At 45.4% G+C, this 27,277-nt stretch overlaps 8 protein-coding genes across 10 annotated transcripts; 5 read left to right on the forward strand and 3 right to left on the reverse strand.

The window, feature by feature from the left end:
• Positions 1-880: 880 nt before the first annotated feature.
• On the forward strand, positions 881-7,491 carry LOC6624404 (organic cation transporter protein). The gene is made up of 3 exons (XM_002046497.4): positions 881-1,528; positions 5,665-6,107; positions 6,179-7,491. Exons 1-3 carry the CDS (start codon positions 1,125-1,127, stop codon positions 7,327-7,329), a joined length of 1,998 nt encoding a protein of 665 aa, XP_002046533.2. The 5' UTR covers positions 881-1,124; the 3' UTR covers positions 7,330-7,491.
• A 287-nt stretch (positions 7,492-7,778) lies between these two features.
• Positions 7,779-9,248, forward strand: LOC6624478 (uncharacterized). Its single transcript, XM_002046498.4, has one exon. The coding sequence runs from the start codon at positions 7,801-7,803 to the stop codon at positions 9,094-9,096; it is 1,296 nt and encodes a 431-aa protein (XP_002046534.1). The 5' UTR covers positions 7,779-7,800; the 3' UTR covers positions 9,097-9,248.
• A 196-nt stretch (positions 9,249-9,444) lies between these two features.
• On the reverse strand, positions 9,445-11,160 carry LOC6624445 (T-cell activation inhibitor, mitochondrial). The gene is made up of 2 exons (XM_002046499.4): positions 10,543-11,160; positions 9,445-10,478 (listed from the first exon to the last, which is right to left on the reverse strand). The coding sequence occupies exons 1-2, from the start codon at positions 11,062-11,064 to the stop codon at positions 9,531-9,533; spliced, it is 1,470 nt and encodes a 489-aa protein (XP_002046535.1). The 5' UTR covers positions 11,065-11,160; the 3' UTR covers positions 9,445-9,530.
• A 334-nt stretch (positions 11,161-11,494) lies between these two features.
• On the forward strand, positions 11,495-12,150 carry Trs20 (TRAPP subunit 20). Of its 2 annotated transcripts, XM_070208635.1 has the most exons (3): positions 11,495-11,682; positions 11,742-12,054; positions 12,117-12,150. In XM_070208635.1, exons 1-3 carry the CDS (start codon positions 11,596-11,598, stop codon positions 12,143-12,145), a joined length of 429 nt encoding a protein of 142 aa, XP_070064736.1. In that variant the 5' UTR covers positions 11,495-11,595; the 3' UTR covers positions 12,146-12,150. The 2 variants fall into 2 exon arrangements, with proteins under 2 accessions (XP_070064736.1, XP_002046536.1); XM_002046500.4 differs by having other exon boundaries at positions 11,496-11,682; positions 11,742-12,150.
• On the reverse strand, positions 12,147-13,380 carry SsRbeta (signal sequence receptor beta). The gene is made up of 3 exons (XM_002046501.4): positions 13,228-13,380; positions 12,661-13,036; positions 12,147-12,603 (listed from the first exon to the last, which is right to left on the reverse strand). Exons 2-3 carry the CDS (start codon positions 13,033-13,035, stop codon positions 12,406-12,408), a joined length of 573 nt encoding a protein of 190 aa, XP_002046537.1. The 5' UTR covers position 13,036; positions 13,228-13,380; the 3' UTR covers positions 12,147-12,405.
• Positions 13,381-13,915: 535 nt separating this feature from the next.
• Pgm1 (phosphoglucose mutase 1) lies at positions 13,916-16,608 on the forward strand. Its single transcript, XM_002046502.4, has 4 exons — positions 13,916-14,082; positions 14,144-14,390; positions 15,032-16,250; positions 16,312-16,608. The coding sequence occupies exons 1-4, from the start codon at positions 14,005-14,007 to the stop codon at positions 16,448-16,450; spliced, it is 1,683 nt and encodes a 560-aa protein (XP_002046538.1). The 5' UTR covers positions 13,916-14,004; the 3' UTR covers positions 16,451-16,608.
• A 933-nt stretch (positions 16,609-17,541) lies between these two features.
• On the reverse strand, positions 17,542-21,937 carry Strump (WASH complex subunit strump). Its single transcript, XM_032434970.2, has 8 exons — positions 21,913-21,937; positions 21,607-21,826; positions 21,450-21,552; positions 21,202-21,393; positions 19,850-21,085; positions 18,252-19,636; positions 17,824-18,195; positions 17,542-17,758 (listed from the first exon to the last, which is right to left on the reverse strand). The coding sequence occupies exons 2-8, from the start codon at positions 21,726-21,728 to the stop codon at positions 17,605-17,607; spliced, it is 3,564 nt and encodes a 1,187-aa protein (XP_032290861.1). The 5' UTR covers positions 21,729-21,826; positions 21,913-21,937; the 3' UTR covers positions 17,542-17,604.
• Positions 21,938-22,020: 83 nt separating this feature from the next.
• Positions 22,021-27,238, forward strand: dre4 (SPT16 homolog, facilitates chromatin remodeling subunit dre4). Of its 2 annotated transcripts, XM_002046504.4 has the most exons (9): positions 22,021-22,216; positions 22,464-22,727; positions 22,785-23,084; positions 23,142-24,322; positions 24,385-25,251; positions 25,309-25,577; positions 25,642-25,789; positions 25,924-26,034; positions 26,744-27,238. In XM_002046504.4, the coding sequence occupies exons 1-9, from the start codon at positions 22,148-22,150 to the stop codon at positions 26,898-26,900; spliced, it is 3,366 nt and encodes a 1,121-aa protein (XP_002046540.1). In that variant the 5' UTR covers positions 22,021-22,147; the 3' UTR covers positions 26,901-27,238. The 2 variants fall into 2 exon arrangements, with proteins under 2 accessions (XP_002046540.1, XP_015031104.1); XM_015175618.3 differs by lacking the exon at positions 25,924-26,034 and having other exon boundaries at positions 22,022-22,216.
• Positions 27,239-27,277: the final 39 nt, after the last annotated feature.

Consider the following 27,277-nt stretch of genomic DNA (forward strand, 5'->3'; position numbering starts at 1 on the left):
ATATCTATATCTATATCTATATCTATATCTATATCTATATCTATATCTATATCTATATCTATATCTATATCTATATCTATATCTATATCTATATCTATATCTATATCTATATCTATATCTATATCTATATCTATATCTATATCTATATCTATATCTATATCTATATCTATATAAGTACAGCTATCTTTTACGCTTACAAACTCATTTCGAATATGTTCTGAATAAGAAAACATGTTTTGGATGCTACGCATAATAAGTTGGGTAAACATCAGTTACCAGATAGCCCCAGATACCACAAATTATGCAAACGTATGCGATATCTGAACAACACAATTCTGAAAAATGTATATATCAATTATTTTTCTTGCTAATAATCTTGATTTCAGTTAACCTTTATTTTTGGGTGGTGGGATTTCGATGAGGAGGCTGTGAGTCAGTCGACTATGCCAGCTGCGCCAAAAGGGGTTAATCCCCCGCATCTTATATGAGCATTATGAATGGGCACTTCTGACGTTTTGGTGTGCTCGTGTGATTGTGACTTTTTGGTCTTTTATGCAAATTCGGACGCGCTTTCAACGTGATTCACGGGCCGAACAGCTGGGGGAGCGTTTTGGGCTAAAAATATGTATGTATATTATCAAAGGCAGCGAAGCGACCATCACCACGAGCTGATCAAGATCATATAACGCTTAGGATCGGACCGGTTTACCAGCTGGGCGGCTCGTCACAAATACAGCTGTTCAACTTTCGCTGCCGGCATTGCCAGTTCTTGTTCTTAACGACAAGTGCAGCGCTAACGAAGCTCTCGGCCGGCGGCTCTCGACTTGGATCCGAGCTCGGCTCTTGGCTTTGGGATTTTGTTGTTGTTGTCGTTGTTGTTATTTGTTTTTGGCGGGTTTGCGGTCTGATATAAAAACGCCATCCGGTGCGCGTGCTCAGTTCAGTTGCAGAACGTTAACGAAAACGCGCGCGTGCGCCGCAAGCTCTCGAGTTCGTGTCTTTGATTATTTTGTGTCTGGCGCACTTTGATTACAAGCCAAGTGAATTTCTTTTGTAACCAGCCGGCCAGCTTTTGAGCTTACAATTCACACACAAGTGACACAGATTCAGCAAGGTCAGCGAGCATGGAAGGTCAGGCCAAGCAAGCATACTTCGTCAATGAAGCATATAATCACGAAGAGAAGCCGCATGGAGCGGTCGACGGTGGCGGAGGAGGAGTAGGAGGAGGAGTTGTCGACAATTTGCCGCGTCGTCGCAGCGGCGGCAATAATAAGGAGCTCCAATTGGATATGTCTGGCAAAAAGGGCAAAGAGCTGCCAGCCACGCCCATTGCGCCCACCATCGATTTTGATGACCTTCTGCCATTAATTGGCGAATTTGGTCGCTATCAAAAGATATTGTTCCTCTGCATGATCCCATTCTCGTTCTTTGTGGCCTTCGTGTATTTCTCACAAATCTTTCTCACGCTCATACCGGAGCAGCACTGGTGCCATGTGCCCGAACTGGATACACTCGATGTGGAGGCCAGGTAAGCCAACTCGAGTTCTTTTGCTGGGTGTGTTATGGTTTTTTGTGTGTCCGTGACTCATGAGCGGGTTTTCCCGCCAAGGCAAATTTGGGTTTTATGGCCAAGATTACACAGAGAAAAGAAATTAAAAGTGAAGTACTTAAATTAAGTAAAACAGGTCTTAAGACTTGCTCAAATATAAAATTCTTATTCAAAATATCAAATTTTAAGTGCAAAAAAACTTCAATTAAGCCTAATTATGCCCATTAAAAGCGCTAAATTTAGTACAAGTATTATTTTAAATTAGTTTTTGAGCTTGATTTAAGAGTTTTGATACTAAAGCTAAGCACAGTGAGAATTTGTCTGAAAGTCATTCGAGAATTGGTTCTTAATTCGGGCTTGAAAATGTCTTATTGAAATTAATTAAATTAATTTGTACTTGACTCAAGTACTTTGTTACTTAATCTAAGCACATTGAGAGCCTGTCACGAATTCTTCCCAAATTTTACTTAATTCATGAATTTATTGCCTAACTTGAACTTGAGAAATCTTTATTTAATTATATTAAAAAAAATTAAATCAAGTCTTACTTCATTCAAGAACTCTGTACAAATTTTACTCAAACTAAGACTGAAGCATTCCTTATTGAGGGATAACGAAAATTCTTGACATAAGCTTGCAGTTTTTCTCACTGTGTAATTCAGCTGCAGCTGGTCTTCATAAAACTGGCTAGCTAGTTACTTAAGACATTTGAGATCGGTAACTACATTTCTAGCACTAACTAATTGGAATGCCGTTTTGCAATCCATTTAAATGTTCATAATTTTATGAGTTTTTATGCGCCTTATATGCAGATTTCGTTAGTTTTATTCATGTCTTATTGTTATGCTAAACATACTCGAGCGATATGCGACAGACTTAATGGCTAAATTCACAGTAGCTCAAGTATATTGTAGAACCCGTTAAAAGCAATCGGCTTAAGTTTAAGTTCTAGGAAATGTATACTAGAGTTTAAACAAAGTAACAGGTGTTAAGCATATATTTTTCTATGCAATTATTAAGTTATTAAGTCAAAAATGACCTTGAATATATATGTAGATAGCACCTAAGACCCAAAACTGTTCTGAAGTTTCCTGTATATTTAACATTTAAATAGATTACTTTACTCGCAAGGCTGCTTTTATTATCGCTTTTTATGAAGTACAAGAATTTGAAGCAATATATTCGAGCATTCATTGAAAAATCACGTTCTAAATTCTAGTCTGATCACATTCTAAGTACATTTCGCTCTCGAATGAAACCTTATTGTCATATGAATCATCCTTGAGTTCGGTAGATAAATCGTGAATGTTACGAAAAAGAAGAAGCTTCGATTGAGTGAAAAAAAACGTATTACAGCCATTCAAATACCTTAAATAAGCCTTAAGCACTCTCAATGAAAGTAAGAAATGCCATAGATTGAGTCATGAGCTTATGAACTTTGTTGTTAGGTTTAAGAAATTAAAAAGCTTGGCTTGGTTTAAGAACGACATTTGTCTCTTTTGCTTCAGTTATTGCTTTGAAAGCAGCGCGAATGTCCGTCGTCGCCTTTCTCCGTGATTCTCAGCTGCCCAGGCGGAAGCAATTGTGCGTTTTGTGCGAATGCGAACTATGCGGTTCCGCAAAACTTTCACAAAATCAATTTGTTTGATCGATCAGCTTGAATTCGATTGTGAGTTTGACAACGCCTTGAAATCAACGGGCTTGCCACACACTCGGGCCGTGTCGGCATTTAGAATAATATGGATTTCTATGAGTTCTGTGCTAAAACGATAATAACTTGTTGGCAGCACCAAAACGATTATCGAACTCAAATCGAAACTAAATGAAAAACAAAACACAAATTCGAGTGTTCTGATCAAAGTCATTAACTCGTCTAAGTGCTGCGGCTTAGAATGACGAGGTAACCTTGTGCTGTGATTGGTTTTACAGTCAGACATCGGCTCAATAAGGCAAAAAAAAACCTTACAGCTGGGCAAGGAGCGGGCAGGTGCTAAGATAGCTCGAAACAGTGGCAGTGGCAGTGGCAGTTAGCCAGGCCATAATTAGCAGCAGCGCAGCGGCAGCGACGTCAGCTGCGACGCACAGGTGAAATAATCGTGGCAACAACACAAGCTGCAAATAAGTACTAACGACTAACTAACCGACTGACTAACTAGCTAATGCTATGTGGCGAGCCACAAATTTTCCTAAAGTGAGCGCAATTGAAATGAAAAACCCAAAACCGAAGCTCAAATACCCTCGCTTGAGCATAACAAGTGGGCTGTAACCGACTGCGCAATACTCCGGTAGAGGTAGAGGAAATTTCTATCTTACGCAAATTCAATTAATCTCTGGAAACGTAGCGCTCTAATTTCCGCACAGTTCAAGTATTTGTATAAGAAATAGAAAAAGGTGCTAATTAAATTGTTGATTAAAAAAAAACTGTCAAACTGTCAAGCACATAGAAATTAGAAGTTTGCCTAGCAAGAGTAAATAGAGCACGATATTTTTTATGAATAAAGAGCTGCAAGCCTTAAAAAAAATCTTTGGTCGGTTCGAACCAGTTTCCAGCCTGCAGGTTCAATTCGTCAATCTGGTTTGTCACATATTTTAAACATGTTATGTAATAATACTATTTCTAGACTGAAAATGTTTGCAAAGTTGAAAAAAAACTGTTGGTGGGTTTGAACCAGCTACCGGCCAAAATGTATAAAGCTAGTTTATCACATGTATCTATAAATGTCCGTTCTACTGACAATATTTTTAGCTAAAATTTGAAAACTTCATTTGCATCTATTTTGGAGAAAGTGGTGGTTCGATTCGTGCCTGGGCTTAGCTTCTGTTTGGGCAACTAGTTGGCTTTAAAATGTCTCTTCTAAGTGAAATGTATTCAAAATGGGCTCTCCGTGCTTTAGCTTCAGTCAAGTTGTCTGTCAAAATGTTTCGATGCCTTTTTGGGCTAGGGTAAAAATCTATAAATCAAATAATTGTGCCGTCATAAAATTGGCAATTAAACAAGTTACCCCGTGACATATGAGCGACGCCCGCCCTCCCATCCGACAATCATCAATGCTGGCTATAATTTTAGACATATATTTAGATACTTAAATACACACGATTCAAGCGCAGCGGATTTTGTCAAGACCACAAGATAATTATGCTGTCTATGCTGGCATTCTGGCGGCGATCTCGGCTGCGTCATGTTTTGCGGCAGACAATGCGCTCCGCTGACCCTGGCAGGTTCATGACCAGTGCTGTCAACTGTTGCCTGCAGATTAAGTAGCCAAAGCTAAAAAAAAAAGCTAAAACAAAGAGCTGAATTTGAATTTAAAAGACAAGGTTGGGACACAAAAAAAGCAAAGAGTTGCCTTCTTCTCCTTTTGAAGGCAATTGGAAATGTTGTTTTGAAGCCAAAATTTGTTTCATATTTTTTGAGTAATTTTAGTTTAATAATAATTTTACTCCAATGTAATTGTTGTGTTAGTTCAAATATTCTTTTGTGCATTGCTTAAAGTCTGGATCGCATTAAGCAGCAAATCTAGCCTGTTTTAAGACACCTTTTTATTTTATTGGGTTCTTTAACAAGAAAAATATTTTCCTTTATTTTTTTTTATTTATATTTATTTATTTATTCTTTATTTTTAAAAATTTAGCTTGTTTTTCTTTACACTTGAAGGGGTATTTCTTAGCTGTTTATCTCTAGTTTTTAACAGCCAATGAACCTTGCTTAAAAGAAATATTAAAATAATTTAATACTTATATAAAAAATGTATATATATTTGATTTTCTAAAATTTGTATTATCCAACTGTTTCAAGTAAACATTTTGCTAAAAAACTTGTTTGCCATTTTATCAAATTTTCGACTATTCAAATTTTTTTTAAACATTTTTGAAGGGTTTTAGGAAACAGCTCAAAATAAGTGTTTATAAGTTAACCTTATTTGAAATAAGCTAAATTAGCTTTAAAATGGCCAAAACGGCAGTTAACGGCTGCAACTATTGAAAACAGTCACGCTTAGCTAGAAAACGGCTGAATAGCCAGCACTGGCGTCGACCCTGATGGGTTCTTGACACTCGCAACTAGAAAAACGAGACTTAACCGAATTGTGGCACCTTTCGCTTATTCCAACCAACAGATTGGCGCTCTCCATACCCATGGTGAACGGGGAGTACAACAATTGCTACATGTACGATGTCAACTATACGGAAGTTCTGGCCCAGGGCAAAATAATGGCGGATCCGAAATGGCCGCGTGTCAAGTGCCGCAACGGCTGGTCATATAATTTCACGGAAATACCCTACGCCACGGTGGCAACGGAACAGAATTGGGTGTGCGATGATGCCGCATTGCCCACCTATGCCCAGTCGATTTTCTTTCTGGGCGCAATTGTGGGTGGCCTGCTGTTTGGCTGGATTGCGGATCGGTTTGGCCGCATTCCGGCGCTGATCTGTTGCAATCTGATGGGCTTGGTGGCGGGCGTGGCCACGGCCTTTGTGACCAACTTCTGGCAATTTGCCACGATGCGTTTCTTTGTCGGCTTCGCCTTCGACAATTGCTTCACCATGATGTACATACTGGGTAAGTCTGCGAAGGTCTCCGGCGGCGTCTCACCTTGAGCATTATTGCATAGAGTATATTGTTGTTTGCAGTGCTGGAGTATGTGGGTCCCAAGTATCGCACGTTCGTGGCCAACATGTCCATAGCTCTGTTCTTTACGGGCGCCGCCTGTTTGCTGCCCTGGATTGCGTACTTTGTTGCCGATTGGAAACTGTTGACAATTATTACCTCGGCACCGTTGCTGCTGGTGGTGCTGACGCCCTTGATTGTGCCGGAGTCGGCGCGCTGGCTGGTCTCACAGGGTCAGGTGGACAAGGCCATTGCCATACTGCGCAAGCTGGAACGGCGCAATGGTCGCCACGTTCCGGAGCAAACGTATCAGAACTTTGGCGACAGCTGTCGCCGCATGCGGGATCAGGAACAGGCCCAGAATGCCAGCTATTCGGTGCTGGATCTGTTCAAGTCGCCGCGTCTGCGTCGCACTACGCTGCTGCTCATCGTCATCTGGATGGCCATATCGCTTGTGTTCGATGGCCATGTGCGTAATGTGGGCTCTCTGGGTCTGGACATCTTTTTCACCTTCACCGTGGCCAGTTTCACGGAGCTGCCGGCGGATACGTTGCTCACCGTCACTCTGGATCGCTTTGGACGCCGTTGGCTGGCCTGCGGCTCGATGGTCGCCAGCGGCATCTTCAGCCTGTTGGCCACCGTGGTGCCCGTGGGCGTGTACTCGGCCACATTGGCCATTATGGGCCGATTCTTTGTGAACATCAGCTACAACATTGGACTGCAGTATGCGGCCGAGATATTGCCGACGGTGGTGCGCGCCCAGGGTGTTGCCTTTATACACATCATGGGCTATGTGGCCAGCATTATTGCGCCCTTTGTGGTTTACTTGGCCAATATATCGCCAGCGTTGCCGCTCATCATTTTGGGCCTGCTGGGCATTGTGGGTGGCCTGTTGGCGCTTCTACTGCCGGAGACACTGCATCACGATCTGCCACAGACGCTGACCGACGGTGAGGAATTCGGACGCGGCCAGAGCATTTGGGATTTCCCCTGTCTAGCCAAGCAGCTAGACGATGAGGACGACAAATGCAATACGGATGTCGAGGAGGTGCGTTCCCATGCCTTTGTGCGTGGCACTCAGACTGGCGCCTCGCTCAAGGCGTCCACGGGTGGAGAGCTGCGTTCGAGCATATTGCGGCGTTCGATACAATCGCGCAGCTCCACCAAGTTGTAATAATAACCAGAAGTATTGATATACCAAGCGACTCATACACAATTGTAGCCTTGCATTTCTGTCATAGTTCGATTAGCCTAAGTGTTTTTTTGTGATATTAATTCTAAGTAATTGCGTTGCCATTTGGCCTAATAAAAAACTCTAACGATTATATATTTTAAATTCTAACGGCCGTTAGCTTAAGCAACAAGCGCCATCTGTTGCGTCAGTTGTGCACTAAACTTATCGATAACATATTTTGTTTTCTCTTTGTCCGTTAATTATAGTACGCTTTTTTCACGGCAGCTGGCGCCACTTTGTTTACTTCTGAAATTGGGATAAATTTTATAGTTGTTGCACTTTGCAGATTACAAGCAATTAAATTACAAACAATTAAATTCCAATGCAAATATCCGATTTAACTACAAATAGAAACCGCTCCGAAATGCCAGCTATAAGAAGCACACCTTGCCAATTCGCAGCCAGTTAACAATGACAGTGGTAGCAGCTTCTCTGGTACTGCTCCTCGGGCTAGCTCTTGGCGGCGCCAGCAGCAACAACAACAGCAAACTACTGGCCATCCTGAACGGCTCCGCGCCGGCACTGGACTTGCTGCTGCACATCGATGTGCTGGCCGGAGAAATGGCGCCATTGAGCACGGCCGTGGGTCCGCTTGATCTGGAGTCCGTTATACGCGCCGAGGTGAATGGTGATTGGGAGCGCGCACGCCTCGTGCTGCAGCTGGCCAGCCAGGCGCGCACGCCGGAACTGAAGCATGCCATCTACGAGGCACTGTGGCAGGAGCTGCAGCAGACCAAGCAAATCTACGATCCGCTCAAGCTTTTGGAATTTCACGGCCAGCTGACGGCGCTGTCCGCTGTGCCGCCGCCGCTGCTGGCGAACGTATATCAAACGTTTGTCGGACGCAGCGCCCAACTGCTGGCGGCGCCCTTCCACACGGCCAGCCACAGCGCGAATTTTCCGCTGGTCAGCGCCCTGCTGCAGCGGCTCACCCTGAGCACGCTGGACTATTTGCGCGATATACTGGAGGCGCTGTTCGATCTGGTGCTGGCGCTGGAAAGCACGCTGAGTGTGGTGCAGCGTTGGGGCAACTTAAGCGCCAGCCTGACGCAGCTGACCCTGGCGAATCTGCAGTTGCTGAAGCGCCCAGAGCTGCAGTTGGATGCGGCTGCTCGCACAGCGCTGCAGGCCAATCTGCGCCAGCTGCTGGAGCAGCCCGCCTTCGAGCCGGACGTGGATGGCACGCTGCGCCAGCAGTTGTACGCCCAGCTGCCGAAGGATGAGCGCATCCTGTACACCGCGCAAAAGGTGTGCCTGCGCAACATGACCGACGGCAATGCCTACATTTACGAGTGCCCGCAAACCTATCTGATCTGTACCAATGCACGCGATCCCAAGAAGGCCGCCTACTACGTGCAGCGCGGTCACGGCGGCCCCAACAATACCCTGCAATTTGCCTTCTACAGCGCCTATTGGCGCAATCGCTACATTCTGCTGGAGCCGAGCAATCACTCCGCAACTGGCCAGCAGCACATCACGAAGAACGTTTACAGTCGCGCTGCCATCGACTGGTGGCATGTCGTTCAGCTGGCTGGCGGCGGTGTGGCCATATACGATGCGGCAACAACACGCTCCGTGCTCTGCGGCGGCAATCCCCAGCACTGGGATGGCGAGGAGAAGCATGTTTATACGCGCAACGCCCAGGAGTTTGCCACAAATCGCCGGGAGTGCGCCTGGAGCATCGAGGATTGCAGCGATGTGTCCTAAGAGAGGCGACGCTTAAATGATGGAACAAAAATAATTATCTTACCCACATATTTCCAACTGAATGCAAAATGAAAATCCAAAAAAAAAGAACTTCCTTTCTGATTATAGCCACAGCAGATTCTCTCCCAGATATTAAACACAGATTGTCTTTAGTACTTCGCCTTTTATTCAAATGCGTATCTAAATGGAGCATATATATATATACAAACATATTCTTTATGGGATCCAAAAAACCTACTTAAATGCGCTACAATTTTCACAACGAATTTCTAGTACACTACACTCTATATACATATGCAATTAGAAACGCGGACATAAACAATATTAAATGACAATTTTCGCATAATGTGAGATTTTTACATATGACAACAAATAGTTATGTCTAAAATTTATTATGCTTATTGTCAGAGTAAGGCACATGAGAGGAGTATTAGCTACTTTTGCATAAAATCCCAGGGTATGCAGACAATGCCATCGGTGAGCACCGAATAGTAATGGGATATATGCAGCTTGATGTGCTCGAAATGCTGGGGCTGGCACAGACGCAGATCGCTCAGCGCGGTTATCATCTTGTCGGGCGTAACGGCATCATCCTTGGTAAGGGACTGCAGTTTGAGCCTGTGAATGGACTCCTCGATTAGCTGCTGTTCGATGTGTTTGTCCTTCTCGTACTTGGACATGCGTTCGCATGCCAGCTGCATATTTTGACTGATGAAGTCCACCAGTATGCTGCCGGGGCAGGTGGCCGGCGTTATGAACTGGCCTGTTGGACTGACCATCAATGGACCCGCCTCCGATTCGACAACAATTGTGTACTTCTGCAGCGATTCGGGCCAGCTCTTGGGATACTTTTGCTTGCTCAGATAATCGTTCAGGGATGTCGTCACCTTCATGAGGTAGTTGGCATAGCCGCGCGCCTGCTGCTTGGGCATAAACTTGCGGCGTCCTATCTGTATGCCGCGCAGCACCTGGGAGAGCGTCAGCTCATACACGGGCACCACATTCAGATAGGCATCGTGCTGTGGAATGTTCTTGATAAAATCAATCCAATTGTTCTGCACATCGCCGGTGAAGAGCATCACATGTCCCTCTAGGCTGATGCCCGTGAAGGGTGCAAACACCACGACGCGATTGCGCAACGTCTCCAGCACCGCGGCATGGGTCTGGGTGAGGCGCTGCAGCGACTTGAGGCAGCCGCGATAATGCTCAATGTTCCAGCCGCATTCGTAGCGAGCGTCACGCAATTGCAGATCTCGCACCAGCACATTCTTGAGCTTGTCTATTTCGGCTTCCAGCACAGCGGTGTCCTTGGCACGCTGCCTGGCCTTGGCGGCGTTCTCCTCCAGCCATGTGGACAGCACGGGACGTATGCTGGTCGCTTCCTGTGGAGCATAAGGGAATTAATATTCGTATAGGAAATTATGTAGAAATCGTGGCATTAATTACGCTGCGAAACTGTGACTCAAACTCGTGGAACTCCGCATTGTAGTGATAGTCCTGGCTTGGTTTGTTGGCCATACCATCTTGGGGCTTTGCTTGCGCCGTAGGCTTCACGGTCTTTATATAGTCCGTGGAGAGATTGCATGACTCGAGCAGACCTTGTATGAAGCGCTTGGGATCTCGCGTGCTCCGGTCCATGCGTATCTGAACCAAGCGAAACGAGTCACGCTTCTCGGCGTCCGCACTCTCGCGCACATAGAACTTGAGCACCTTGGCATCCTCGTTGGGATAGCTGCGCTGGTAGAGCGCCTCCAGATGGGCGCTCAGCAGCTTCAGCGAATTCTCGTTGGTCTGCCGCTGTTCCGGATGCTGGCCAAACAAATCCGGATGCACGGCAAAGTAAAATGGACGCAGCGCCGTTGTCAGTTCCGTGCTCAAAGTGCGGCGCATCAGTCCGATTTTATGCGCTGCCTGCGCCTGGAACTGCAACTGGAGCATGCCGCTCAGTCGCAATGCTGCCGCTGCCATTATGTAATCGCTAGAGCAGCGCACTGCTCCACTTTACGGCTGCCACACACATCCGAGTAACAACGGCGACTTAGTGCTTACTACAAATTTGATTTATAATTTTAAATATATGTATATATATATATATTTATATTACGTAGTTGCCACTCAGCTGTTGACGTTTGTTTCGTAAATGTGAGCAAGGCGAAACGCATTACTTTTGCGTTTCTTAAGGCTCGTACGCTGCTTATCATTTACAAAAATAACAACATATATTTTTAATATTTTGCTAATTTTATAAATATTTCATTTAATTACGTCTCACTTTGTTAGATCTAAAAATAGACAATATTACTTTTTGCCTCATATGCTTATTTTAGCTATGAGCTGCATACCTGCCTTAAGCTTATTTGCTTTCACATTCCTACTAGGTGGCAACGCTGTTCTGACAGTGTGCCCACACATGCATAAGGACAATCGCGTAAATCAGCTGTGAAAAAAATTAGCTGCCATCCGAAATTGTTTATTTAATTTCGAAACTTAAAGTGCACAATGTCCACGTACTATTTTGTTATAGTTGGACACAACGACAATCCCATATTCGAGAAAGAGTTCAGCACCGTTAACAAAGAACAGCGCGTAAGTGCATACGCCACAAAGGGACGCGCTAGTCCAACTAAAGATTCCGCCCTTTGCAGAAGGAGGATCACAGGCATCTCAATCAGTTTATAGCGCATGCCGCGCTGGATCTGGTGGATGAGCACAAATGGAAGACGGCCAACATGCAGCTAAAGTCCATAGATCGGTTCAATCAGTGGTTCGTGTCCGCCTTCATCACCGCCTCACAGATACGCTTCATCATTGTGCACGACAACAAAAACGACGAGGGAATCAAGAACTTCTTCAACGAAATGTACGATACGTATATTAAGCATTCCATGAACGCCTTCTACAGGATCAACACGCCCATCAAGTCGCCCATGTTTGAGAAGAAATCAGAGATCTTTGGGCGCAAGTATTTGTTATCGTAATTGTTAAGAATTAGCATATAAATTTGATTTAAATTTATTTAGAAAACCAGTCTAATGACACAGAAAAATAGCTTAACTTTGAATGGACTTCTTTAATTCTCATTTTACAAATGCGTCTTCGAATCAAATCTAAAACGATTTAACGCTACACTTGGCTCTCGCCTCACCCATTACAATTCCAAGTGGAGCGGCAACATAATCATAAACTATACAAATGTGTGGTTGGATGAACGCATGGAACGATTGGAAATTAAAGTAACAATGTTATACGGAATTGCATTGGATGGGTGCATAAATCTCTATGATTTGTTGTTCCAAAATACAAGGCGGCCTAATGCTTCTTGTTTTTGCCGTAGCGCTCGTATTTGCTCTTCGACGAGTGCCACAGGATGAGCGGAATGGCCAGGGAAGGCAGCGTCATGATGGCAAAGGCCACCCAATCGAAACAATGCGAGGAGAAACGCTTGTTGTACTCATTCAGATTGACAATGCCGCCCTCTCCGGGCTCCGAGCTGATGGCCAATTGGAGCTGCAGTTTAAAACCAATTAGCATATGAGTGGAAACACTTGAAACTCAACAATTTACCGTCTCGGCCTCCTCGACGGGCTTGTAGGACACCTCGGCGGCGGTGAAATTGAAGTAACCAAAGGCCTTGGGACGCACCACCAGCACATGGGTGAAGTTCGTCTGCGGAGCAATGCGTTCCACGGTGGCCGCAGGCTGGCCACCCACAACCTCAAAGGCCTCGGGATGGAAACCGTTGTCGACCAGCTGGACATTTGTGGCCGCTCCGTTGCCCACATTGAAGATTGTGTACCGCACCAGTAGATCGCTCTTCTCGACCAAATATTTGTTAAGTATCTGCTTGGAAACCAACAGGCGAGCGCGTGTCTCGTCCTCGGAGACGCAGACGCTGAGCACAGCGAACAGGGCGCACAGAGCTAACGTTTTTCTGAACATGCTGCAAGATACAAAAAAACGAGTTGGAACGTTTCACTTTGATTTTTTTTGTTGACGTGGAAGGGCTGATGGCCGTCAAAAGAAAGCGGCGCAACATGTTTACGCTTTTATTACTTAAATTGAGACGAAAGCAACTAGCTGGCATTGTGTACTGACTAAACTGGGTGCTAAGTTTATGTTTGAGCAACTTACATGAAATTTAGGTAATTAATTTGCGAGTATTTGGTTTAAACTAAATGCAGGCGAGCGACAACGGCGGCTGCTTTCTCGTGGCTGCTTCGTGACGTGTAAACTGTCGGCTGTCAAACTTCGGGCGAGTACATTTCGCGTCGATGCCGCAGGCATCGGTATATCGATAATACGATTACATCGAAATGGCGACAGCTCTGGTCGCACAGCTGTTTGGCTGCCAAACAATAACAAACTAACAAGAATTTATGTTTGCGCGCGCTGTTCTTAAGCATTTATTTATCTTCTATATGCACTTTTTCCTAATATATTTAAGTTGCAATAATTATTTGCCATATTTACAGCTAAAACATTTAAGAGCAAATTCTATAATACGCTGTGGTCGGAATGTGCTGCTGGCATCTGAGAATGCCCTTGAATGACATTGGCACCCTACATGCAACGCTGCCGCCTATGCGTTCACAATGGCAATCCATTGTGAAATGGCCTAAAACAAGTTTAAAAAATGCATTTGCAATTGTTTTTGCGCTTTGTTTGGATGTATGACGAAACAATATCGTTCACCTGGAAAGTGCCGATTAGCTATGCGTTAAAATTCGCACGCAGTCAGCATGATAGCGCTTATCGCTGTCGCTACAGCCGATGCGTACGCTTATCAGCGCGGCGACGCAGCAGCTGAGTACGTTTTTTTCCTTCTCAACACACACAAATTGTTAGCGCTGCCGCCAGGTCGCACGCAGTCGGAATTTAACCAGCAGCTGGAAAACTATATACCCAAGCATGTCTCTGAGCGTGGAAACGGTCCAAACAACGCCCTACGAGGGCCAAAAGCCCGGCACCAGCGGGCTGCGCAAAAAAGTCAGTTACAATCGAAATTTACAGTTACACGGCACACAGCAATTGTGAATTATTTTTCCAGGTTAAAGTGTTCACGCAGCCCAACTACACGGAAAACTTTGTCCAATGCACGCTGGATGCCAACGGTGCCGCCCTGGCAGGCTCCACCCTGATTGTGGGCGGCGACGGGCGCTACTACTGCAAGGAGGCGGCCGAGCTGATAGTCCGCATCGCCGCAGCGAACGGCGTCGCCAAGCTGCTGGTGGGTCAGAACGGCATACTCTCTACGCCCGCCGTCTCCAGCCTGATACGTCACAACAAAGCTCTCGGTAGGTGCCGTTATTTAATCAACATTTACACTTGCTTGTAATCCCCTAGGTAATAACTGATAATCGAGGTTTGTTCAGCAAAAACAAAAAACACATTTAAATACGAATACTAATGATTGTCTTTGGCTGGTTTCAAGGTCAACGCGTGGGCAAATACTATTTGGATAAAAGTAAACATTTTCATTAAACTGAATACGGATTCCGTGAATCCCAATTGGACATGGAATCGGAAACTGATTGGAACTGTTTATGATTTAGTTTTTATAACTTTCTGTTTAGAAACTAATCTATGTACATTATGTTAAGGCAATGTCGGGAGAGTATATGTTAGTTCCTCTAATATTGATTCAGCTGTTAGTCCACATTTGTATATAAAAACCCCATTAAAAATGGGTAAAAGACGTCAACAGCTTTGTGGAATCAAATCCGACCTCATAACCGATCCGTCTGTTTGTCTGTGTGAAAGCGTAGAACTTGGGAATTACAAAATCCAGAGATTTGAAATCCCCGCGAGAACTCTAGGCTTGCGTATAATGTACCTCTATCCAGACTATGCGACTTATTGAAGACCTTCCCCAGTCCCCCATATTCCAATCATATACTAGATAAACGCACTCAAACTCAAATAAATCTTATTTTAGGTGGCATTGTTTTGACTGCTTCGCACAATCCTGGCGGTCCTGAGAATGACTTCGGCATCAAGTTTAACTGCGAAAATGGTGGTCCAGCTCCGGATGCGTTTACCAACAACATTCACCAGCTGACGACTGGCATCAAGAGCTACAAGCTGGTGCGTGGCCTGCAGATTGACATCTCCAAGGTGGGCGTCAGCAGCTTCGATATTGGAGGCAAGCCGTTTGTGGTGGAGGTCATTGATTCGGTGGCCGACTATGTGCGTCTCATGCAGGAGATCTTTGACTTTGCCAAGCTGCGCGATTTCGTTAGCGGCAAGTCGACTGGAAAGCCACTAAAGATGCGCATCGATTCAATGAATGGTGTAACTGGCGCCTATGTGCGTGAGATTTTCCTGAATCGTTTGGGAGCCGCAGAGGTGTCGGTGGTGCACACGACACCGCTGCCGGACTTTGGTGGACTGCATCCGGATCCGAATCTGACGTACGCCAAGGATCTGGTGGAAACGGTGGCCAAGGGCGACTACGATATTGGCGCTGCCTTCGATGGTGACGGCGATCGCAACATGATCATCGGCAGCAAGGCGTTCTTTGTGACGCCCAGCGACTCCTTGGCGGTCATAGCACACTATCTGGACGCCATACCCTATTTCCAGAAGAATGGCGTGCAGGGCTTTGCACGCAGCATGCCAACTGCCTCTGCCGTGGATTTGGTGGGCAAGAAACTGGGCAAGGAGGTGTTTGAGGTGCCCACCGGCTGGAAATACTTTGGCAATCTCATGGATGCCGGGCGGCTGTGTCTGTGCGGCGAGGAGAGCTTCGGCACCGGCTCCAATCACATACGGGAGAAGGATGGTATCTGGGCGGTGCTGGCCTGGATTTCCGTCATGCAGCACACGGGCAAAAGCATTGAGGATATACTGAAGCAGCATTGGTCCATCTATGGACGCAACTATTTCACACGCTACGACTACGAGGAGTGCGATCTGGAGCCCTGTAACGAGATGATGGCCACCATGGAGAAAACCATAACAGCGGCTGGTTTTGTGGGCAAGAGCTTTGCCAGCGGCGGCAAGAGCTATACAGTCAAGCAGGCGGACAACTTCAGCTATACAGATCCCGTGGACAAGTCTGTGGCCACCAAGCAAGGACTGCGCATTGTCTTCGAGGATGGCAGCCGCATTGTGATGCGTCTCAGCGGCACCGGCAGCTCCGGCGCCACCGTGCGGTGCGTTTTTATATATATTCTATTTTGATTTAAAATGTAATCGATTTCCCTCTGCCTGCAGCTTGTACATCGACTCCTATGAGAAGGACAACGTGCTCGGCCAGGCCAGCGTCATGCTGAAGCCGCTGATTGACATTGCATTGGAAATCTCGCAGCTGCCCAAATTCACCGGACGCAATGCGCCCACTGTCATCACATAAACAGACAAGTTCCGGAATAGATCATGTCGTTGTCTTTATTCGAAATCCCCTTTTGCAGCTGCGTGAGGCATTTGGAGTTGCGTTTCGATGTCATTAAACTCTGTTTGTAGCTGAAACCAAAGTTGGCAAGTTAAAAATATAAATTATACTAAAAATAAGTTCCCAGAATCTGCACACATGAACAAAGAGCCAAACCTCGTGAAAATCGGATGAGATATGACTGAGTTATGGTGGTGGGAAATTTTGACCTATGTCTATTTGTGTGTTTCTATATATGTATGTATGTTGTATATATTTGTGTGTGTGTGTGTGTGTGTGTGTGTGGGCGTGTGTAAGTGTATGCACCCATTTATGTATATATGTATGCATGCATATTTGTTTTTTAACACCAAACGCAGTCAAAGCTGCCAAGTGCTCTCCTCCTCGATTCTCAAGAATTCAAGTAGGCTCGGCAGTTTTCCATGCTTAGCAAGTAGTGCAGTATTTTTTTGTGGTATTTTTTTTTTTTTTGGTATGTATATGTATGTATGTGTATGTTTGTAAGTATTGATGCATGTATGTCATTTTGTGCGTAGGTATGTATGTAAGTACATATATATGTATGCATGTGTGTACATACATGTATGTATGTATGTATATATATATATATATGTTTGTATGTGTGTATATATATGTATATATATATGTATGTATGTGTGTATATATATGTATATATATGTATGTATGTGTGTATATATATGTATATATATATATGTATGTATGTGTGTATATATATATAAATGTATGTATGTACATATGTATGTATGTATGTACATATATAAGTTTGTATGTATATACATATATATGTTTGTATGTATGTACATATATATGTATGTATGTTTGTACATTTATATGTATGTGTGTACATGTGTATATATGTATGTTTGCATATAAACAAACATGTATACAAATATAATATGCAAACATGTATGCACAAACAACCATACATATATATGCAAATTCTAGACAGCGTTGATCACCAATCAGTCAGTCGATAAGCCAGTCAATCAGTCAGTCTGTCAGTCCGTCAGTTAGTTAGAACAAACAATTTTATATATAGAGATTTATTACATATTTTTACAGCCTACAAAGTTTTACTTTGAAATCACGCGCTTTCACTTGACGGGCGTTGCCAAATAGTCAAACTCGCTTAAAATAATATTGGGTATGCGCTGCTCCAGGACGCCAAGCGGCAAGTTGGCCATGCGCACAAAGGCCTGCAGAAAGTGCAGCATGGTGACCACCTCAGGACCGAGCTGCTCCTTGTCGCTATAGATATATAGTAAAGCTTGATTAGTTTTAGGTCAGCCCTTTAATTAGCTAGGAGTACTCACAGTAGCTGCGCCTCGGCCACGGTCACAACATACTGGCACATGTAGGAGATGTAGAGCATCTTGACGTTCTTGTGGAACTGTTGCAGCACGGTGAGCAGGCCCATAATTAAGGGCACACAATCGATGCAATCTTTGGCGGACTTGGGCAGCAAAGAGTCCGTGTTTATGGAATGCTGTAAACGACCGACATGGGCAATGCTGAATAGGAACAAGAACAGCGACATATTGTGCGTATTTTTGGTGGTCACAAAGATCTGCTCCAGCGGCTCGTAGTTGCCCGTATACTGGAGTATCTCCCGCAGCTCGGTTAGCATGCCCACGCCCTGTTCATCGCACAGCTTCGTATTGCAGGAGAGCTCCAGCAAAAGGGCGCTGTAAGTTAGAGGGATTGATTAATCTTTAAGCTTAGTTTTGGGCATGTCACCTACCGATTCAGCGTATCCGTTGTATTCTCCAGCAGCTTGGCATCGCATTTGCTGCTGAAGCTCAGCTCGCTGGCAATTTGCTGGCGCAACAGCTGCTTGTGCCCCAGCGCGAGCACCCAGTCCAGGAGCGTGGGCCACACCTTCAGCCAGCGCTGCGTATAGCCCTGATAATACTTGAGCGGCTGTTTGGCCAGGTCGCCGGGAAAATCGCGCGACTCCAGCTCCTTGGTCAGACTGCTCAACGCATCGCACCACATGCGATCCGAGCTTAGATTCTTTTGCAGCCTGTCCAAATTACTTTTTAGTTCATCGGCCAGCATGTGCGCATAGAGCCGCTCCAGGCCCACCATGCCCGCCGGCGCCATGGCCTCGCGCAACACGCTGAAGAAGCCGGAGCCGGCGAGTAGCTCCGCATGCGGCGCACGTTTGTCATACCAGGTGCACTTCAGGTCCAGATAGATGGTCTGTTTGGGTTCCGTGCAGCGCAAGATTTCGCGCGCGAGACGTCCTATAAAATTGTTGGACTTGCTGCTGTCACCCTGCAGCGGCTGGAAGTTGGGTATGGGTATGGTCTGGGACTGGAAACGGGATTGCCACTCCTGCACCTTGTTGCGCAGAAAGCAATTGCATTCCTTCTCCACGTTGTAGTTGATGATGCGCTGCGATTCCTCCAGCAATATGCGTAGGCCCTGCACGCGCAAATAGTCTTCAATATACTCGAAGGATCGGCGATAGCCCTCGATGGTCTTGGCCAGCGCCTGGAGTTTCTCTTGCAGCAGCTGCACGCACGTCTTGCCCTTCTCTGGCGTAAAAATCAGGCCAAGATTGTACGCATTGGCCAAGTGATTCACCAGCTCCTTGCGTATGCCATCTTCCAGCAGCTGTTTGGGATCCAGCTCGATGACGCCCACCAAAGTCTTCTTCATCATGAGTATGCCCTTGGTAAATACCGCAATGGAATTGGTCAATTGGGCCACCTTGGCGCGCTCCTCGAACTGTGCAAATTCGCGCAGCTTATCCTTTTCGAGGCGTGTGGGAAACTCCTTGATGACATTCGTCAGCAGCTGTATAATCCTCGCCAGAATGCTGAACATTGTCTCGGGCACAATTTGCAGCACGCGTCGCAAAAAGTTCGCCAGCTCCGTGCTGTAGTAGTTGGACACAGAGACCAGATCCTCACTTTTGGCCTGGTTAATACGCATCAGCGGCACCTCCAGCGTGCTGGCCAGCTTCAGGAACACCGCACGTATGCAAATTACAGCCTGTGGCTGGCGCTTGATATGATCCTGCATGATGAGTGTGAAGTCTCGCTGCAACAGCTGCCAGGCGTAGCTAAAGTCGCTGATCATCTGGATGTGGATCTCAATGTCTTCCTTTAGGTTGATCAACTAGGAATTTAGTTATAGAAAGGTTTAAAATGGGTAAAAAATAAGGCAAATATTGTGCAAACATTCATGAGAATCACATAGAAAGGCCATTTAATGAAGAGAGAGCTTTCGTTATGTCTATTTATCTCCTTTACTTTTGCTCTGCGGCTCACCCTTAAATATCGCCTTTCTATGCGATTTTCAAAAGTTGAACCTATAATTTTTGTACATTACCTGCGCCATGCGATTCAGCAGATCGCGCGTCTCCTGCAGCTGCTGTTTGACCAGCATATTGGCATGCAGATTGTGATATTCCTGTACCTCGTCCAGTGCCTGCATCACCTGTATGATGAGTCGCCCCGACTTTTGTGGCTTAGCCAACTCCAGTTTTTGCAAACGTTGCGCAACCTGACCAAACCATTGCTGCAGATGGGAATTCGCTTCGATCTTGGTCAGGGGACGTGTGCCCGCAAACGCTTCGCTCAGCTCGCGCAGATACTGCATTGCCTCGTCACGATTGTGGGTCCAGCGCTGTTCCCGATCCTTTCGGATCTCGCCCAACAGCTCTCTGACGGTCAGCTCCAGCTGGCCGCAATTGAGCAGCAGATGGTACAACATGCCCGGCTCAAACTTCAGTTCTGTGCGCAAAATTTGATGCACTTGCGCCACCGACGCCGCCTGACCGGACATATTGAGGACGGCGGGGCTGGTGTGCAGGCAATACCAGCGCAGCAGGACATTGGCCTGTCGCATCAGCACAATTATCTGATTGGCATGCTCCAGCACAAAGGCATCGTCGAGGACGCCCTCGCGCACTATCTCCTGGGTTTTCTGTAGCGTTTTCAGCATCTGATCCCGCTGCTGCTGGCAAAGGGTCTTCAGAGCCGCGGGCGTGACCACATTGGCCACAGCTGCGCTGGCGGCCTTGAAGCACGACCAGGCATCAATTAAGTTTACAGTGATGCCCATGTAAATGGACAGCGTCCAGTTGTCGCTGAAGAACTTGTCCACAATCTCGCGCATTTGGGCGCCCTGCGTGTGCAGCACTTGAGGCGAAAAGTAAAGGCATACGTAGAGCATCACAGCCTGGGTGGACAGCGCTGTGGTGCGATGCATCGGATGCGGATAGATGGCCAGCTGGTTGTAGATGTCATCGCAGCGCAGTCGACCCAAAACCAAATCTATGAAGTTCGCATCGAACTGAAAGCGCGCAAAATACGCCTCCGGATATTTGGGCACAGGCGCAGGCTGTTTGTTGGATGCGAGCAGCGCCTGATTCTGCGCCGGCTGCACAAAGCCCGTGGAGCGCAACAGCAGGCAGACATCATGTATGTTGCTCTCATCACCGCTGGGCGTGGCATCGCCCCCACTGTAGCGATAGTAGGCAATCAGAAGGCGCTCCCGCACATCGCCAGGTATATGCAAATCCAGGACGAGCAAAATGACGCCATACAAATAGAGTGATTCGCACTGCCAACAAGAACGGAAATGAATGAAATAAACTCTCGACCGGAGACTTGTATGGAAAACCCCATCAACTGAGGCATCGCAAAAGCAGCCTTCTCAGGCTTAGGCCTGGCACCTACCAGCAACTGTTTGCCCTCCTCATCCAGCAGCACTGTTTCCAGCGTTTGTTGTATGTAGTAGCCCGTGTTCAGCTCCTCGATGTACTGTTTCAGATCTGTCGCATAGTGATGGACGCTCTGGAAGGCCAGGTAGAAGCGTGTGATCAGCTGCAGGTGATTTGTGCGTGTTTCCAAGTCCAAGTCGCTTAGTTCCTGTTGACATATAAAATTAGGATTAAATATTTTGTTTCCCAAGCAATTGCACTCACTGCGCTCTCCTCAATCTTCTTTTCGTGCGCCTCGGCCACTTTGAAATAGCTAAAGTCCAATATAATTTCCCCATATTTTTGCCTGTCCGCCGCGGTTTCCAGTCTGCGAACACAGTTTTATATGTATTTATTGTTTTTATTATGAAATGGCTTTTACCGATAAATACTGGGCACGTATTCCTTTAGGCGCAGTATTTCGGCAATTATGGAATTGCCCACAGACACAATATTGAGTAGATTTTGGCCGCAAGCATTATTTTCCGAAAGAAATTCACTCATTTTTGCAAAAACAACGCAAACGCATCGCAACAGCTGATTAATATTTGCGCCCTCAAGCTAGAGAGGAGCTAGTGCCTGGAACTAGTGGGAGTTGGCACCTAAACAATATTAATACAAATAAAAAACAAATAATGATAAGCAATTATTTGAATAGCTAATAAAAAAATAATTTATTTACTTTTACCTTCATTTGTAACCAGTATTGCTTTAATCTGTATGACATTATTCAACACTGCTCATGTCGATAGCAATCGAATTGTTATCGATAATATTGCGTTAACATGTGAATGTACACGCTTCAGCCGCCGCGCATTTTTTTTTGCAAAACGTCCGTCTGGCGGAATTTGCGCTATAAATGTGTTAAATTATTAAGTAAGGCGGACAATATTACTGCAAAGCATTAAGTTATAGCTGACATCATGTCGAGCTTTGTCCTAGATAAAGAATCATTTGTGCGTCGAATAAAACGCCTCTATACAGAATGGAAGGTAAGTTTCTCTCTGTGTCTTTTTGGCTGCCGGGCGCACACGAATCTCAAAAGTGTTTATTAGGGCTTCCGGTTCCACGTTGTTTTGAAGCTGCTGGGCATCTTATCATGTGTTAACTGCAATTTGCAATTATTGTGAAATTGCCGGTCATATCTAGCGCAACAAACAAAAACAATTCCAGCCGCAAGTTAGGTTAGAATGCACGAGTTGCGGCTTTATAATTTATTATTGTGATTCCTTCCAACAGGCGCCAAGCACTGGGCACGACGATGCGCTCAGCAATCTGGACTGCATCATGAGCGTGGTGGGCGTCGACGAGGATGTGATTTACTCAAAGTCCATGGCATTGCAGCTCTGGCTGCTCGGCTACGAGCTGACCGACACAATTTCGGTGTTTGCCTCGGATGCCATCTACTTTCTGACCAGCAAAAAGAAAATCGAGTTCCTCAAGCAGGCGCAGAACATCACAGAGGAGGGTGTACCAGAAATAAAGCTGCTCGTGCGGGATCGTGTAAGTATTGCCATATATAAACCCCTGTAGATTCTTTAAAACATGCTCTCTCCACAGAATGATAAGGATCAGGCCAACTTTGAGAAGCTCATTACGACCATAAAAAACTCAAAGAAGGGCAAACGCCTGGGCGTTTTCACCAAGGATGCATTCCCGGGCGAGTTTAGCGAAGCCTGGAAAAAGATGCTCACGGCCGCCAAGTTTGAGCATGTGGACATCAGCACCATAATTGCGTATCTGATGTGCCCCAAGGATGAGGCAGAGATCAACAATATACGTAAGGCCTCATTGGTCTCCATGGACATATTCAACAAATATCTGAAGGATGAAATCATGGACATCATCGACTCGGATAGGGTAAGCCCCTAGCTATAGAAAGTTTTACCTAATTTAAACTTGTTTATTTTGTTGCAGAAAGTAAAACACACCAAGCTCGCGGATGGCTGCGAGGCAGCTATTGGCGAGAAGAAGTACACGAGCGGCCTGGATCCACGATTGCTTGACATGGCCTATCCGCCCATTATACAGTCCGGCGGCGCATACAGTTTGAAATTCTCGGCAGCTGCTGATAAGAATCATTTGCATTTTGGGGTGATTGTGTGCTCGCTGGGCGCGCGCTACAAATCCTACTGCTCCAATATTTCGCGCACATTTCTGGTTAATCCCACGGAAGCCATGCAGGAGAATTACACATTTCTGGTAAATGTGCAGGAGGAAATACTCAAGTTGCTGGTGCCGAACGCCAAGCTCTGCGAAGTGTATGATAAAACGCTGGCCTATGTGAAAAAGGAAAAGCCCAGCATGGTCGAGAATCTAACCAAAAGCTTTGGCTTTGCCATGGGCTTGGAATTCCGAGAGAACTCAATTGTCATTGGTCCCAAATGCCAGGCGCTTATCAAGAAGAATATGGTCTTCAATCTGCATGTGGGCATCTCGAATTTAACCAATCCCGATGCCGCCGACAAAGAGGGCAAAACCTATGCCCTATTCATTGGCGACACGGTGCTGGTGGGCGATCAGGGTCCGGCCAGTGTGATGACGCCATCCAAGAAGAAGATCAAAAACGTCGGCATATTCATTAAAGATGACGACGATGAGGAGGAGGATGCGGACGATAAGAAGCCCACAAAAACGGATCAGAGCACCGAAATATTGGGTCGCAGCAAACGCAACGCTGTGCTCGAGTCCAAGCTGCGCAATGAGATCAACACGGAGGAGAAGCGCAAGGAGCATCAGCGTGAACTTGCACAGCAGCTAAACGAACGGGCACGCGAACGTCTCGCCAAGCAGGGCAACTCCAAGGAGGTGGAGAAAGTGCGCAAGAACACCGTCTCCTACAAGTCCATGAGCCAAATACCGCGTGAGCCGGAGGTCAAGGAGCTGAAACTCTATGTGGACAAGAAATATGAGACGGTCATAATGCCAGTGTTTGGCATACAGGTGCCCTTCCATATTTCCACCATCAAGAATATATCTCAGTCCGTGGAGGGCGAGTACACGTATCTGCGCATCAATTTCTTTCATCCGGGCGCCACAATGGGACGCAACGAGGGTGGACTCTATCCACAGCCGGAGGCAACCTTTGTCAAGGAGGTGTAAGTAGAAAATTCTCTTATTTATATAACTCGTTTATTAATATTTAATTTGCAATTTGCAGTACCTATCGCAGCTCGAACGTTAAGGAACACGGCGAGGTGGCGGCTCCATCAGCCAATCTGAACAATGCGTTCCGCCTAATTAAAGAGGTGCAAAAACGTTTTAAGACCCGCGAAGCTGAGGAGCGTGAAAAGGAGGATTTGGTTAAACAGGATACGCTCATATTGTCGCAAAACAAGGGCAATCCCAAGCTGAAGGATCTGTACATTCGACCCAATATTGTGACGAAGCGCATGACTGGCAGCCTGGAGGCGCACACCAATGGCTTCCGCTACATCTCTGTGCGCGGCGACAAGGTGGACATTCTCTACAACAACATCAAGAGCGCATTCTTTCAGCCCTGCGATGGTGAAATGATAATTCTGCTGCACTTTCATCTCAAATACGCGATTATGTTTGGCAAAAAGAAGCATGTGGATGTTCAGTTCTATACGGAAGTGGGCGAAATAACCACAGATCTGGGCAAGCATCAGCATATGCATGATCGCGACGATTTGGCTGCCGAGCAGGCGGAACGCGAGCTGCGCCACAAACTGAAGACGGCGTTTAAGAGCTTCTGCGAAAAGGTCGAGGCCATGACCAAGGCGCAGGTCGAGTTCGATACGCCCTTCCGTGAGCTTGGTTTCCCCGGAGCGCCGTTCCGCAGCACGGTTACACTGCAGCCGACATCCGGCTCGTTGGTCAATCTAACCGAGTGGCCGCCATTTGTTATTACGCTGGACGACGTGGAGCTGGTTCACTTTGAGCGCGTACAGTTCCATTTGCGCAACTTTGACATGATCTTTGTGTTTAAGGAGTACAACAAGAAGGTGGCCATGGTCAATGCCATACCCATGAACATGTTGGATCACGTCAAGGAGTGGTTAAAGTGAGTGGCCTCTTTATCTATTGCTTTCATGTTCTGAACCCAAATCCGTTTTTGCAGCTCCTGCGACATTCGCTATTCGGAGGGCGTGCAATCGCTCAACTGGCAGAAGATTATGAAGACAATTACCGATGATCCCGAAGGCTTCTTCGAGCAGGGCGGCTGGACATTCTTGGATCCCGAATCGGGCAGCGAGGATGAAAACGAATCAGCCGAGTCGGAGGAGGATGAGGCCTATAATCCAACAGATGCCGAGTCGGATGATGAAACCGATGAAGATGATTCCGAGTACTCGGAGGCCTCCGAGGATGAAAGCGACGACAGCGATGGTAATGCCACACAAAATAGTTAAAAAAAAAAATTTTCATTAATTCACACTTTTGTGCGCTGCAGAGTTGGGCTCCGATGAGGAATCTGGCAAGGACTGGTCGGATCTGGAGCGCGAGGCCGCCGAAGAGGATCGCAACAATGACTACGCTACCGATGATAAGCGCAATGGCAAATTCGAGTCAAAGAAGCATAGCAAGAGCTCCAAGCACAGGTATGCAGAGTGCAGATGAGTGCACCCGTAATATATAGATCACGATTTTTGTAGTTCTTAATCCTACTGAGCGTATCCTCTCTCTTCTCTATTTATTTAATTAATACTTATTCCGCATCACGCACACAAAACAGTCGTCGCGAGCGTGAGGAGCAGCGATCGTCGCACAGTAAAAAGCATAAGTCGAATTCCTCCTCTTCTTCACATTTAAAATCCTCCAGCTCCAAACATGGCAGCTCATCTAGGTTTGTTACCGTAATCACAGCACAAACACACACACACCCACCCATACACACTCACACACACACACACATCCAAAACAAATACTCTCATATTTAACAAACTATCAGAAATTTGTTCGAAATTTAATTTTTGGTATTTATTTATGAAGTAATCAAATTTATTATTTATATTAACTAGAACAGAGACTTTGTCAGCATATAATGACGTTCCTTGGCATCCTCTTGGGATCGAATATGAACTGAAAGAACGATCTATAAATTTGCCTGAAGGCTTTCTCTATGGAGAGATGTGTTTATAATGAAAACGAAAGATCGACTTGGTTCTAGATCAGCTTAATTTTTTCGAAATAAGAGTCAGAGTCAATAAGAAGAGATCAGAGATCAGTCAAAGAATTGCAGCACGACATTTGTTAAGATTAATTGAAAATTCGATTTTACTGACTGAAAAAAATTAAACTTCTCCAATTGGTAAAGCCTATAAAAATCAATTCCGGACTGTATTTTAAATTCTATTCTCTTTTTACTGACTGAACTATTTAAATAGATTACTAACAATTAAATTCTCTATATCTAGTAAAAACAAAAAAAAAATATACTTCATAAATTATGCGAAATTCTGTTCAAAATTTGACAAACATTTCCCTTAATTGTTAATCTTGAATTTATTTTGAAATGCTTGAATTAATTGATTATCAACTTGTCTTTTTTAAAGCCCAACGAAATCGTCTAAGGATAAGTATCATAATCGCGATAAGCATCATTCCTCCTCATCGTCGGGACACAAAAACAGCAGCAAGGATAAGGATCGCAAGCGCTCACGAGAAGACAGTCGAGACAATGGCCACAAATCGAAGAAGTCGAAGCGTTAAGGATAAAACACAGCTAACCGTAGTAACAATAGCACAGGAACACACACAAACATAACACAACACACACACACACACAGAAAATTTACCTTAACCTTAGGTTAATATTTGTCTGTCACACATCTGTACATTTTGGCATTGTATTGCTCGACACGCATACACACAAACAAACAAACACACACACACACACTTACAATATAAAAACCGTGTCCCCGTATATAAACCACATTGTATTTCACTGTTGAACCTATGTCACCCAAAACCTCTACAATCTTTTTTCCCTTTACATCATTTATGAATGTTGTATTACAAATTAAATAATTTAAAATACGTATAAATAATGGACAAATGTTTTAAGTGAATAATTGTAGTGTAAACTA

Source organism: Drosophila virilis, chromosome 3 (assembly GCF_030788295.1).
Source record: "Drosophila virilis strain 15010-1051.87 chromosome 3, Dvir_AGI_RSII-ME, whole genome shotgun sequence".
Lineage (NCBI taxonomy): Eukaryota > Metazoa > Arthropoda > Insecta > Diptera > Drosophilidae > Drosophila > Drosophila virilis.

Bases quoted from the DNA above. Each gene is read 5' to 3' on its own strand.
- LOC6624445 (XM_002046499.4), bottom strand. From the start codon at position 11,064: ATGGCAGCGGCAGCATTGCGACTGAGCGGCATGCTCCAGTTGCAGTTC. The intron at 10,479-10,542 runs GTAATTAATGCC...TATGCTCCACAG, and splicing joins TTGAGTCACAGTTTCGCAGC to GAAGCGACCAGCATACGTCC.
- Pgm1 (XM_002046502.4), top strand. From the start codon at position 14,005: ATGTCTCTGAGCGTGGAAACGGTCCAAACAACGCCCTACGAGGGCCAA. The intron at 14,083-14,143 runs GTCAGTTACAAT...TTATTTTTCCAG, and splicing joins CCAGCGGGCTGCGCAAAAAA to GTTAAAGTGTTCACGCAGCC. The intron at 14,391-15,031 runs GTAGGTGCCGTT...ATCTTATTTTAG, and splicing joins ACGTCACAACAAAGCTCTCG to GTGGCATTGTTTTGACTGCT.
- SsRbeta (XM_002046501.4), bottom strand. From the start codon at position 13,035: ATGTTCAGAAAAACGTTAGCTCTGTGCGCCCTGTTCGCTGTGCTCAGC. The intron at 12,604-12,660 runs GTAAATTGTTGA...TTTAAACTGCAG, and splicing joins CCGTCGAGGAGGCCGAGACG to CTCCAATTGGCCATCAGCTC.
- LOC6624404 (XM_002046497.4), top strand. From the start codon at position 1,125: ATGGAAGGTCAGGCCAAGCAAGCATACTTCGTCAATGAAGCATATAAT. The intron at 1,529-5,664 runs GTAAGCCAACTC...TCCAACCAACAG, and splicing joins ACACTCGATGTGGAGGCCAG to ATTGGCGCTCTCCATACCCA. The intron at 6,108-6,178 runs GTAAGTCTGCGA...TGTTGTTTGCAG, and splicing joins CACCATGATGTACATACTGG to TGCTGGAGTATGTGGGTCCC.
- Strump (XM_032434970.2), bottom strand. From the start codon at position 21,728: ATGAGTGAATTTCTTTCGGAAAATAATGCTTGCGGCCAAAATCTACTC. The intron at 21,394-21,449 runs GTGAGTGCAATT...ATATGTCAACAG, and splicing joins AGAAGATTGAGGAGAGCGCA to GAACTAAGCGACTTGGACTT. The intron at 18,196-18,251 runs GTAGGTGACATG...TCTAACTTACAG, and splicing joins ACAACGGATACGCTGAATCG to CGCCCTTTTGCTGGAGCTCT.
- dre4 (XM_002046504.4), top strand. From the start codon at position 22,148: ATGTCGAGCTTTGTCCTAGATAAAGAATCATTTGTGCGTCGAATAAAA. The intron at 23,085-23,141 runs GTAAGCCCCTAG...ATTTTGTTGCAG, and splicing joins ACATCATCGACTCGGATAGG to AAAGTAAAACACACCAAGCT. The intron at 25,252-25,308 runs GTGAGTGGCCTC...CCGTTTTTGCAG, and splicing joins CACGTCAAGGAGTGGTTAAA to CTCCTGCGACATTCGCTATT.
- LOC6624478 (XM_002046498.4), top strand. From the start codon at position 7,801: ATGACAGTGGTAGCAGCTTCTCTGGTACTGCTCCTCGGGCTAGCTCTT.
- Trs20 (XM_070208635.1), top strand. From the start codon at position 11,596: ATGTCCACGTACTATTTTGTTATAGTTGGACACAACGACAATCCCATA. The intron at 11,683-11,741 runs GTAAGTGCATAC...CGCCCTTTGCAG, and splicing joins CCGTTAACAAAGAACAGCGC to AAGGAGGATCACAGGCATCT. The intron at 12,055-12,116 runs GCAAGTATTTGT...AAATTTATTTAG, and splicing joins GAAATCAGAGATCTTTGGGC to AAAACCAGTCTAATGACACA.